This window comes from Limulus polyphemus, unplaced genomic scaffold (assembly GCF_000517525.1).
Source record: "Limulus polyphemus unplaced genomic scaffold, Limulus_polyphemus-2.1.2 Scaffold2772, whole genome shotgun sequence".
NCBI classification, from domain to species: domain Eukaryota; kingdom Metazoa; phylum Arthropoda; class Merostomata; order Xiphosura; family Limulidae; genus Limulus; species Limulus polyphemus.
This window is the reverse complement of record NW_013668382.1, coordinates 142,019-156,034: the sequence shown is the minus strand read 5'-3', so window position 1 is coordinate 156,034 and position 14,016 is coordinate 142,019. Positions and strand designations below refer to the sequence as shown.

General features: G+C 33.1%; 1 protein-coding gene across 1 annotated transcript in view; it reads left to right on the top strand.

Moving 5' to 3' along the window:
* Positions 1–14,016, top strand: part of LOC106467866 (twitchin-like) — a gene marked incomplete at both ends in the record, with an annotated part of 159,370 nt that overhangs the window by 3,875 nt on the left and 141,479 nt on the right. Inside the window, 11 exon segments of the mRNA XM_013928247.2 lie at positions 1,614–1,916; positions 2,369–2,493; positions 3,362–3,518; positions 4,144–4,449; positions 4,720–5,022; positions 7,359–7,640; positions 8,541–8,846; positions 9,069–9,371; positions 11,094–11,375; positions 11,726–12,025; positions 12,772–13,074. Of these exon segments, the coding sequence (XP_013783701.2) occupies positions 1,614–1,916; positions 2,369–2,493; positions 3,362–3,518; positions 4,144–4,449; positions 4,720–5,022; positions 7,359–7,640; positions 8,541–8,846; positions 9,069–9,371; positions 11,094–11,375; positions 11,726–12,025; positions 12,772–13,074 (2,970 nt within the window).

The window sequence follows — 14,016 nt, the reverse complement described above, 5'->3', positions numbered from 1 at the left end:
AAAAATTGGGGTTTATGATGTTGGTTATTAACATGAAAAGGATGATAGATTGGGGTTTATAATGTTGGTTATTAATATGAAAAGGATATAAATTGAGGTTTATGATGTCAATCCTTAACATGAAAAGGATGAATGATTGGGGTTTATAATGTTGGTTATTAATATGAAAAGGATAAAAATTGAGGTTTATGATGTCAATTATTAACATGAAAAGGATGTGAAATCTGGAGTTTATGGTGTAAACTATTAACATGAAAAGGATGAAAGATTGGGGTTTATAATGTTGGTTATTAATATGAAAAGGATGAAAAATTGGGGTTTATGATGTCAATTCTTTGCATAAAAAGGATGTGAAACCTGGAGTTTATGATGTCGACTATTAACATGAAAAGGATAAAAGACTAGGGTTTATAATGTTGGCTATTATCATGAAAAGTATGAGAAAACTCAGGTTCTTGCCATAGGGCTACTAGTGGCTAGTTGTAAGCCTGGGGCTTAGCATGCCAAGAATTGGGTTTTGATACCTGAGGTGGGCGGAACACAAATAGCCCATTATGTAGCTTTGTGCTTAACAACAAATAAACAAATCATGACTTATATTATTAAAGGAAAAGGATATGAAAACTAGGGTTGATGATGTATGTTATTAACTTGATGTGCATGGTATTAGTCCAGTGGACTGACCTCATATTGGAGAAGAAATGTTGACTGTAATGAACTTACTATGTATATCAACACCAAATGTGGTAAGCTTTGAGTAAAATTTATAAGTCTGTGGAACACAAAAATTCAACTGTGCTAAAAAAAGTATTTGTTCTCAAGATATATTTGTAAATTGATATCAGTCTCATTCAGATTCTGACAAATCGAAATGTAAAGAATGAAAATACTTTTGTCTATTGTACATTTAATATAACCTCTAGAACCTTCAAAAGGCATATTTACAGTTTTTCGCAGTAGCCCTGTATATCTTATCTAGTATTTTCTCACCTCTACTACAAACTTTCACTAAATCAGTAATGTAGGGTAAAATGAATAGTTGATAATGTGGACATAAAATACTTAGGTACCATGTTGAATGGCACTCTATAAAAGGTCATGGCATGTGCACTTTAACCCCCACCCAAGCACCTAGGGTTAATATGAAAATAAGGTGAAAACTTTAGTTATTGACATTATAAAGGTGTGAAAAATGGACTGATTATATAGATTATTAACATGAAAAGGATGTAAAAACTGGGGATTAACATAAGGTTGATATATGTTTAATGCCTTTTTTTAAATTAAAAAACTAAAACAAAGCCTAATCTTGAGAGAAAACTTAAATTATAGTTTCAATTTATAGCATTATGTAATATCAATAGCAAGTGTTTCATTTTTACTAAAAAGTTCAATAGATTTTACTTTTTTATTCTTATATGGCAGACTGTGTATTTGTTGTTTCCAATTTATGAAGAATGTGTTGTTATTTGGAAATGATACATTGTAAGCTCTTAAAAAGCTAAGAATATTCCAAAGTGAAAAGCAGAAAAAAAGAACAAACTGAAACTATTATATTACCAACAAAGTTTTTGTCTTTATTTATTATCTCTATTTTCTGCTTGGTGTTTCAGATGAACCAGGAAAGCCAGGAACTCCAGAACTGGTAGACTGGGATAATGCCAGTGTGGACTTGAAGTGGTTACCTCCTAAAAATGATGGTGGTTCACCAGTCACCAAATACATCATTGAAAGGAAAGAAAAATTCACACTAAACTGGGAAAAAGTAGTTGAAGTACCAGGAAATATGCTGGAAGCTAAAGTTACAGACCTAAAGGAAAGGCAAGAATATCAGTTCCGGGTAGTAGCTGTTAATATAGCTGGAACTAGTGAACCAAGTAATACCACCATCAGTCATCTGGTGAAGCATCGCCAGTGTGAGCACTTTTATATGCTACAGATTATAATTTCTTTTGTTATATTTAAAACTTATATTAGATTTCTAATGGGATTTTCTGTATTTATATTTATAAAATACATTACATTTTTGTGGATAAATTTTCCTTAAGGATAACTTAATCAAAATCAGTGTTGGTAACAAGTTTGGACTCTCCTTACTTTAGCTACAGTTTCCAGATATTCTGCATCAATATTGGTAATGAGGCTGGGTTATCCTTACATTACTTACAGTTTCCAGATATGCTGCATTAATGTTAGTAATGAGGTTGGGTTATCCTTATTTTAGTTACAGTTTTCTGATATGCTGTAACAATGTTGGTAACAAGATTAGGTTGTCCTTGAGGTTTATAATGTTGGTTATGAACATTACCATTAGTGATAAATGAATATTACTACCTGATGTGTTATAAATCTGTATTTTTCTGCACAGTAAAACCCTACATTGACCGAACTAACTTGGACGCTATCACAGCAAAGAGGGGCAAGAACGTCAAACTAGAAGTGAACATTAAAGGAGAACCTCCTCCAAAAGTGACATGGAAGTTTAAGGAAAAAGTAATTTTAAACCATTTTTCTCAAATTTCTTTCATTATACTTGTTTCTTAGACTTAAATGAGTTAACAGTTAAAGGTTACCAAAAAGAAAAATACAAATATCTTGAACCAATTTTTTGAGGAAACATAGTATTTTTGTATGTTTAGAAACATATATGCTGTTAAAAATGGCAAATATTTTCAAATGTGCTGTTGTCTCTTCATTTGTATTTAGCTTTTTCAATTTATTATTCAGTTTATTATTTCTATTCATTACTGGCACAACTCGTGTTTTGGATGAAGGTTCAGGTTTCACATATCTTTAATCACCTTCATGTTTATTGTTTATGTTTACAATATTCAAAATAAGTAATTCTGTGTTTTTGTAATGATAAGAAAACTAATTCTAAAGTTTTAAAAATCTGTAGATTTGTGTGTTGATGATATTTTTTATTTCCCTGGAATTTGTTGGACAAAAGATATGTTCATTCAAGTTTGGATGGTTATCTTTGATAATGTTTTAATTTAGCTTAATATTATTTTATTATTCAAAGTTTTTGATTTCATATGAAAAGATACGGGTATAGAATTACACAAATTTGTTTAAAAGAAAAGCTATTAACTTCTAGCTTGTAGATGGTGGGATTAGTAGACAAGATTTTACCTCTGTTTTTTATCCTACAGATTGTGGAAAACACAGATTCTATTGATATTAGTAATGTTGATTATAACACCAAGTTCACCATTACTGACGTTCACCGTCATCATTCCGGATTTTACACAAATTTTACACAATTACACAAACTTGTTTAAAAGAAAAGCTATCAACTTCTAGCTTGTAGATGGTGGGATTAGTAGACATGATTTTACCTCTGTTTTTTATCCTACAGATTGTGGAAAACACAGATTCTATTGATATTAGTAATGTTGATTATAACACCAAGCTCACCATTACCGACGTTCACCGTCATCATTCCGGATTTTACAAAATTATAGCAGAAAATGAAGTTGGCAAAGATGAAGCTGAGGTTGAAATAACAATTTTAGGTACATTTGATTGGAAATTTTCATTTTTGCATTGCCTTATAACTGGATAGTTAATAAAAATGAATTATTAAGATATTGGTTTCTCTGGTATGTTTATCTTTATGTTTTAACTTTATAAATTTAATAATCAGTCAATGTGAAAATATTGAAAAGTAGACCCCCTTTAGCTATTTAATTTTACTTTTAGAACCTTTTGAAATTTTGTATTGAACACTTTGGTAAAATGGTTATCTAATAACCTCAGGCACCAGTTCCACCTCTTTTGTAGTTTTCCAGTTTCTTTGTAGCTACTGTAATAAAATTTGAATGCACTTGCTGGTTCCCAGTGATATAAGTATAGAATATAAGGCTTCTGATATTTGTGTTACTTGCAAAGCTTCTTATTATCTCTATTCTCCAACTCTTGTCTTTTTTAACTGTGTATTGGACCATCTGGAAATGTAAATAAATAGCATTTACAGTTACAGTAAAAACCAGGCAAGCTTGAATAGGATTCCTTTAATACATTACTTGAAATCTGTTTTAGATGATGTGATTAAAAAAATTACACAATAAATCTTGTAGTTAATAAAAAGTCAGTGTTGCAATTTTGTGGGTGAAACTTGGCATGTTTATTTGAATGTAGGGACTCCCTCAAGACCTCAGGGCCCTCTGAAAGTTGAGGATGTTCATGCCAAGGGATGTAAGCTGAAGTGGAATAAGCCAGAAGATGATGGTGGCAAGCCCATACAACATTACCTTGTGGAAAAACTGGACCTGAGTAGTGGAAACTGGATGCCTGTTGATCGCACAGACTCTGATAAACCAGAAATGGAAGTAAAAGGACTACTTACTGGAAAAGATTATCAGTTCCGTGTGAAGGCTGTCAATCCAGAAGGAGAATCTGAACCCCTTATTGCAGATACACCCATAAAGGCTAAAAATCCTTATGGTATATGCTCAGACTTACAGGATAGCTTTTTTACCATAATGTATTAATATATAGGACTTCTAATTGTTTACCCCTACACAGAGTACTTTTTTTTTCTTTTTAGTTATTAATTCATAAGCTCTACAAGTGACTAAAGCATTGATATTTTCAAATAACATAAGGCTTTTAATACTTTATATTATTCTTTAACTGTGGATAATGACTGTATTTATGTATTATGTTTCACTTCTAGAGAATCTAACATACAGTTGTTTAACATGTTTTAAATAGATGAGCCTGGAGCACCAGGAACACTGGAAATTGTAGACTGGGATGAAAAGAGAGTTGACCTCAAGTGGGAGCCACCGAGAAAAGATGGAGGAGCACCTATTACATATTATATTATTGAAATGAAAGAACGTTTCTCAACAAATTGGGATACCTGCTTAGAAACAAAGAGCTCAAAACCAGAAGCCACAGTCTTGGACTTGACTAAAGGTCAACAGTACCAATTTCGTGTTCTTGCTGTGAACAAAGCAGGACCAGGACAACCTAGTGAACCAACAGGAAACCATGCTGTTAAATCAAGATACCGTAAGTCATGAAAACCAATCACCTTAACATACTGAGATTTTGTTATGTTTCTTAACAATTCTGAGCCAGATGAATAGATAAATGCAACCATTCTAGCAAGATATAAAGTGCAGGGCCTCTCATGGTACTTAGCAATATCAAAATGGGTTGGAAGTTGTACATTAAAATGATGTGGTACATTTAGGAATGGATCATCCATTTAGCTTTTGGGTTTTGCAGATTTATCTTCAAGAATCGGTTATAAGAAATATCTTTCTAGATTCCCTATACCAAGGTGCACTATGCAGCTGCCTTCTCTTGAAGCCAGCTCCAGCAAGAAGTTAATAGTATGCAGCATTCTAAAACAGATTAATCAAGAATAATCAGTGGGACAACAAATAGTTGGGAAGATAGGTTAATATAGGGTAGTAAGTGGACAAGGAATAGTTAAAATAACAGATTAATATGGGGTTGTCAGTGATATAGGAAATATTCAGTAGGATAGGTTAATATGGGATAATCATTGGGACAGGAAAGAGTTAATAGGATAGGTTAATATGGGTTAGTCAGTAAGATAGGTTAATATGAGGTAGTTAGTGGGACAGGAAGTAGTCAGTGGAATAGGTTAATATGGGATAGACAGCAGGATAAGTTAATATGGGATAGACAGCAGGATAAGTTAATATGGAGTAGTCAGTAGGACAAAAAGTTGTCAGTAGGATAAGTTAATATGGGGTAGTTAAGTGGGAGAGGAAGTTGTCAGTAGGATAGGTTAATATGGGGTAGTTAAGTGGGAGAGGAAGTTGTCAGTAGGATAGGTTAATATGGGGTAGTTAAGTGGGAGAGGAAGTTGTCAGTAGAATAAGTTAATATGGGGTAGTTAAGTGGGAGAGGAAGTAGTCAATAGGATAGGTTAATATGGGGTAGTTAAGTGGGAGAGGAAGTTGTCAGTAGGATAGGTTAATATGGGGTAGTTAAGTGGGAGAGGAAGTTGTCAGTAGGATAGGTTAATATGGGGGAACTTCCTCTCCCACTTAACTAATATTAACCTATCCTACTGACAGAATACTCAGACAGAAAGAAATGAGCATGACAGGTTAAGATAGTCAGGGCAACAGGAAGTAATTACTAGGAAATGCTAATATGGGATACTTATTTGCATTTCAGCAACTTGTTCTTGTTGTCTGGACAACCCACAAAACCAGATATGAAACTTTTTTTTTTTATCTGAGAATATCATTTAAGTTTTAGAAGTAAATTGTTTGGATAAGTTAAACTTCAGTTATTTCTGCTTTGATATTGCTGTTGATTAAAGTCTTATTCCCTCAAAAGCTGTGAAAAAAGCACAATCGAAGTTTGCCAATTAACTTAAATTGAAACAGTGGGGAAAGAATGTATAAGTACAGTTGTTTAATATATCTGCTTTTACTAATACTTTCTCTTCAAACTAAGTTAGGAAAAAATATCCAAAAACAGTAAGTCAGTATTTACTTAAAATGAGTATCTATATAAATATAATAGTACTGTGTTATCTGTCCATGTAACTACTATGCAGGGTATGGGTGGATCTTCATCAAATTTGGTATGGAAGCTCATTAGGTCTATGTGGGGGTACATACAAATTTTCAGTTCTGCATTTTGCAGTTTTTATGGGAATTTTTGCAGTTTTTACCACTACTTCACCTTCTGTAGATGAATCTTCACCAAATTTGGTGGAGGTTCATTGGGTCCATGGAGATCTCTCATACAAATTTTCAGTTTTGTGTTTTGCAGTTTTTATGGGCATTTTTGCATTTTTTACCAACACATTGCCCCCTGTTGGTAGATCTTCACCAAATTATGTATAGTGGTTCATTGAGTCCATGGGAAGATACATACAAATTTTCAGTTTTGCATTTTGCAGTTTTGATGACCATTTTCATGTTTTGTTACCACTAATTTGCCCCTTGTTGATGGATCTTCATCAAATTTGGCATTAATGTTTTTTGGGTCCATGTGGAGATAGATACAAATTTGTGGTTTGACATCCTACGGTTTGCAGTTTTTATGGGCATTTTTGCAATTACATATAAGGGAAGCAACTTTTCATGTCCTAAGATAACCTTTCATTAATCATGAATTTACATGATTTCCATCTAGGGGACAGGTACTCCAGCTAGTTTTATTAATGTTTTGAGTAACATATGGTTATCTCTTACAGGAAAAACCATAATAAAACAAAAACAAAAACATCTTATGAACACTTTTAAATCTTTAATTAAGTCTTATTACTTTATTACTAATAAAACCTTATAATATGATGAAATTTGTCTTAATTATTTTGTGTATTTAAATCATGATGTCTTTTGATTTCATAGTGGCTCCAAAGATCAACCGTGATAACCTGGAACCAATAACTGTTCGAGCTGGCCACTTGGCTAAGCTGGATGTGGAAGTTATTGGAGAACCCTCTCCAAAATTGACATGGTCTTTCCATATGAAAGAACTTTTACCTGGTGAGAAGATCAAAATTGAGAATGAAGACTATCAAACACACCTACGTTTAAGCAGTTTAGCTCGGAAGGATTCTGGGAAGTACAAGATAACTGCAGTCAACAGTTCTGGTAAAGATGAGGAAGAGATTGAAATAATTGTACAAGGTAATTTTTGTTTTATTTTAGTGGCCATGTATCTCACTTTGTGTTCTTGTTAGCCAATGTATATCTTTTATAAACCGTTTTTAAACAGTTAAAATTAATAATGACCAGATTCTTATATGTTCCATTTCTGAACAATAATAGAAAATACGTTTATAGACATGTAACAAAATTTTTTTAAAGTTATATTAAGCTCTGTTTCAACTTTCTGGATTTGTTACCAACATCAGATGGTAAGTGTATAGAAGAGGTTAAAAGGAGAATAATGCTTTTTAAGAATACGTTTCAAAATGTGAAAGCTATTTTGACAAATAAAAATATGTCAATAGAAGTAATGTCTTATAGTAGTACATCCAAACCATACTTACGTATGTATGCAAAACATGGACGATAACAAAGGAAGCCATGAGAATACTTGAAGCAGCCTAAATATAGTTTTTAAGAAGAATGTAGTGAATAGCATGGATTAATAAGAAAGTAAAAAATAAGTACAAGCCAACAGAACATACATCATTATCAAGAAGATATGAAAGAGACAAGTTGGACATAGTAAAAACCAGCAAGATAGAAGAAAAGGGAATTAAAGGAAGACAAAGAATAAAGATGCTTGGTGGGCTCGCAAAATGGTTAGGAAATCTGAATAATAACACAAAATTATTGAAGAACACCAGGGACAGAGAAAGATAGAAAGTCATGATTGGCAATGCATTCCATGCAGGCATGGCACTGGAGAAGAAGAAGCTAGGTGTTTTTCATATAATTTTTATCTTAAAACTAACCTCAGTTTAAAATAAAAGGACATACTTTTTATTTATTAAAATTTATACATTTAAAACATAAAGTCATATCTTAGACAGAATTTGGTTTTTAACTTCCAGATATTTTTATGCTTCTGTATTCTAGACAAACCCTCTACTCCAGAAGGTCCTTTGGAGGTGTTAGATGTTCATGCTGAAGGATGTAAATTGAAGTGGAACAAGCCAAAGGATGATGGTGGTCTTCCTCTGGATGGATACATAATTGAGAAAATGGACACTTCTACCAGTCGCTGGGTCCCTGTTGGCAGAGCTGACAAAGATAATCTAGAAATGACTATTACTGGACTTGAACCTGGAAATAAGTACCAGTTTCGAGTAAAAGCTGTTAATGAAGAAGGAGAATCAGAACCATTAGAAACAGAAAGGACAATGCTCGCAAAGAATCCTTATGGTAAGTTCTTGGCTTTTATACGTTATAAATCACACAATATTTCAAGTAATTGTCATTGAACTCTTATAACTTCTCTTTTGATTCCACTCAAAAGTGTCAAAATTCTGTTGACTGGCAAGAATTAATGCAATAGGAACTTGATATTTGTTATATTTACTGTGGAAAGCATTTAGATAAATAGCACCAGAAATAGTAGGTTTTGTAACATGTGCCTGTTCCCAGATGTACCTGGACCCCCAGGACTTCTGAAGATCACTGACTATGATTCTGATTTTGTTCAACTTAACTGGGAAACCCCAGTGAATGATGGTGGGTCACCAATTAATGGATACGTCATTGAAAAGAAAGATAAGTATAAAGTTACCTGGATATCCGCTGCCGAGATTCAAGGGAACATTCCACAAGGCAAGGTTAAGGGATTAAATGAAGGAGACAAGTATGAATTCCGTGTCCGAGCTTTCAATAAGGCAGGCTCTGGTGAACCTAGTGAGGCTACTCCCCCACATCTGGCAAAATCAAAATTTTGTAAGTAATTTTGTTCATGTGTCTACTAATTATGAATGACATGTTGATGTTATGGTAGTGTGACTTTGGTTTATTTTGACTCTTAAGTTTTATTAAATCCTAATAACATTTCTCACTTGTTTCTGAACATTCTATGGGAAAGATATCTAATGTTCAAGTAAGTTAATGACATACATAACATAATCCCATTACACAAAGAATTAGTGTTGAACATAAGCCTGACTGTTATATACAGAACCACTGTGTTGAACGTACTCTTGATTGTTACACAAAGAATCAGTGTGTTTAACATAATCCTGACTATTACACAAAATATAATTGTTGGACATATTCCTGACTGTTACACATAAAATCAGTGTTGAACATAGTTCTGACTATTACATAAAGAATCAATGTGTTGAACATAATCTTGATTACTACACAACATATAAATGTTGAACATAGTCATAATTATGACACAAAATATAAGTGTTCAACATAGTCTTGATTGTTACACAAAAAATCAGTGTTGGACAGTTCTAATAATTATACAAAGAATCAGTGTGTTTAACAGAATTTTGACTATTATACACAAAAATCAGTACAGAACATAATATTTTTGGTTATAACTGATCAATATGGTGTGATGACCATGACCTTAACCAATATAGTATGTTGAGCACAATTTTGACCATTGCAGTGTATTGAGCATAATTCTGACCATTGCAGTGTATTGAGCATAATTTTTATTATCAGCTAGAGAATCAGTGTGTTCAACATAATCCTTGCAATTAGACAAAGAATCAGTGTGTTCAACATAATCCTTGCAATTAGACAAAGAATCAGTGTGTTCAACATACTCTTCACTACTACAGAGAATTGGACATAATCTTGACCAGTACATTGTGTTGGACATAATCCTGACCAGTACAGTGTGTTGGACATAATCCTGACCAGTACATTGTGTTGGACATAATCCTGACCAGTACATAGAGTTGGACATAATCCTGACCAGTACAGTGTGTTGGACATAATCCTGACCAGTACATAGAGTTGGACATAATCCTGACCAGTACAGTGTGTTGGACATAATCCTGACCAGTACATAGAGTTGGACATAATCCTGACCAGTACAGTGTGTTGGATATAATCCTGACCAGTACATAGAGTTGGACATAATCCTGACCAGTACAGTGTGTTGGATATAATCCTGACCAGTAGAATGTGTTCGACATAATCCTGATCAGTACAATTTGTTGGGCATAATCCTGACCAGTACAGAGTATTGAATATAATCTAGACCAGTACAGAGTGTTGGACATAATATTGACCAGTACAGAGTGTTGAACATAATATTGACCAGTACAGATTGTTGAACATAATCTTGACCAGTACAGAATGTTGGACATAATCCTTGCCAGTTCAGTGTGTTGGACATAATCCTGACCAGTACATTTGTTAAATATAATCCTGACCAATATGATGTGTTGGACATAATCTTGACCAGTACAGAGGAATAACGATAGTAAAGTTTATTAATTTCATATAAAAAATTATTTAAAAGTGATTTTTATTATCATTTAATAAAATATTAATTTTTCTTCTTAGTGAAACCTTGCATTGACCAAGTGAATCTTGACCAGTACAGAGGAATAAAGATAGTAAAGTTTATTAATTTTGTAAAAAAGTTGTTTAAAAGTGATTTTTAGTATCATTTAATAAAATATTAACATTTCTTCTTAGTGAAACCTCGCATTGACCAATCGAATCTGAACAATGTGACAGTAAAGGTAGGACAGGTTGTAAACTTAGACGTGAATGTGATTGGTGAACCACCTCCCAAAGTTGAGTGGATGTTGAATGACAAAGTCTTGGGGTCAAGTGACAGTTATAAAATTGACAGTGTGGATTACAACACCAAGTTCAGTATCTTACGTGCCACTCGCAAGGAGAGTGGCTTGTATAAGATTCTGGCAACCAACAGCAGTGGCAGTGATGAATGTGAAGTGGAAATCACTGTCTTAGGTTAGTGAGTTAAGTATACTGAGAAACAGAGAATTTAAAATGTTGAATAACATTAATATCTCCTTTCCTACTTTTCTACAGCTGTTAACATAATTGCAGTTTGTTTTTTATGGCTTGCATTTATACCAAACAAAATATGCCCATTTAAGACTTGTAATATCAATTATTAATTGTTTTTGTTTGTTTGTAGTTAAGCACAAAACTGTACAATGGGCTATCTGTCCTGTACTCACCACAGATATTGAAATACAGTTTTTAGCATTGTAACCCTTAAATTTAGTGTTGAGCCACTGGATGATGTTAATTTTGCGAGAAGCCTGTATGTTGTGTTCACAATCTTGTTACTACAGGTAAACCAGGCAGGCCCAATGGTCCTCTTGAAGTGTCCAATGTCCACAAGGAAGGCTGCAAGCTGAAGTGGCAGGAACCTGACGATGATGGAGGAACACCAATAGAATGTTATGAAATTGAAAAGAAGGATGAAGACACTGGCATATGGGTTCCAGCTGGAAAGTCCAGACATATGAACTTTGAGGTTAAGAATCTGGTCCAAGAAAAGAAATATCATTTTCGCGTAAGAGCAGTTAACAAGGAAGGAGATTCAGATGAACTGGAAACTTCCCTTGCTACTCTTGCTAAAAATCCTTATGGTATGTTTAACTAATGATGATTTATTTATTTTCATTTTACTCTGTACTTTGTTTGATAATGCACAGGTATAGCAAAGACCTTTTGACCAAGTTTTGGGTTATGAGAATAACACACTTAAGCATGTTGTAGTTATTTGTGTAATTTATATCCTATAATTTACCAAAGAATACTTTGATTGCAGATAGTGTGTTGTATTTTCATGAACATAGCTGTTATAAGAGGTTGACACATGTTCTGTAATGTGCAAGACAATGCTTTAATTGAAGATAGTGTGTTGTATTTTCATGAACATAGCTGTTATAAGAGGTTGACACATGTTCTGTAATGTGCAAGACAATGTTTTAATTGAAGATAGTGTGTTGTATTTTCATGAACATAGCTGTTATAAGAGGTTGACACATGTTCTGTAATGTGCAAGACAATGCTTTGATTGCAGATAGTGTGTTGTATTTTCATGAACATAGCTGTTATAAGAGGTTGACACATGTTCTGTAATAAGAAAGAGAATGCTTTAATTGTAGCTAGTTTGTTGTACTTTCATGAACACAGCTGTTATAAGAGGTTGACCATATGTCCTATAATTTATCAGAAAATGCTTTAGTTGCAGGTAGTGTGCTGTACTTTCAAGAACATAGCTGTTATAAGAGGTTGACCACATGTTTTATTATGTATCAGAGAATGCTTTAGTAGAAGATAGTATTTTCGTGGACAGAGGTGTTATAAGAGGTTGACCACAATTTTTCAGATGAGCCAGGAAAGCCTGGACGTCCAGAACCAGTGGACTGGGACAAAGACCATATTGACCTTAAGTGGAGAGCACCAGCAAGTGATGGAGGATCTCCTATAACTGGATATATCATTGAAAAGAAAAAGAAAGATTCTCATAAATGGCAGAAGGGTAAACTTCTGTCAGGAGACAAGACAATAGCTACTGTAACAGAAGTTGAAGAGGGAGATGAGTATGAGTTCAAAGTCATTGCTGTGAATAAAGCTGGTCAAAGCGAACCAAGTGATTCATCCAAATATGTTATTGCAAAACCGAGGTTCCGTAAGTGTAACAACATTGAACACTTATTATATGTTTTAATAAAAAAATTTTACATCTTATTGGGAGGTTTATATATTGTAACATGAACAGCCATTAAATTATACATTTTCAGATGAGATATTTTTAGAAAGCATGTTTTTATGGCAGTTGTTGTACTTTGTAATTAAGGACAGCTTTATTGCAGTTCATTGTATCATAGCTTGTTTTTACTTTAGTGAATACTCTATATATTTTTTATGTCCTGTAAAGAGCATTTATGTGTATGCTCAAGTTCAAAATTCATTTGTTTTATCTTAATATAATATTGTTCTTCTGCTTCTTCTTATTGTTTTCTAGAACCAGATGATTTTACAATATTTTGTTGCCTTTGTAGCTATTTTTTTCATCCTAGAAAAAGTTGCTGTTTTAGTTTTAAAGTTCTTAATTTTGTATTCTTTGATATAATATTTGTGTAATGGAGGATTATTAATTTCTAAAGAATGGCCTTGGATTTTTTTATTGTACACTAACAAAAGGAAATCCAGAAATCTACATCTTTTTAGTAAACCAGTGTCAAAATCTTCACTTTATATTTGTAAAGTTATATACCTTCATTACAAACATCTTACTTGTCTGTTCACCTTTTATTAGTTAAAACCTCCATCTTATGTTTCTAATGTTATGTACCTGCATCAGAAATGTCTTATATGTTTGTACAACTTGTATTAGTTAAAACCTCAACCTTATGTTTCTAATGTTATGTACCTGCATCAGAAATGTCTTATATGTTTGTACAACCTGTATTAGTTAAAACCTCAACCTTATGTTTCTAATGTTATGTACGAGCATCAGAAATGTCTTATATGTTTGTACAACCTGTATTAGTTAAAACCGTCACCTTATGTTTCTAATGTTATGTACCTGAATCAGAAATGTCTTATATGTTTGTACAACCTGTATTAG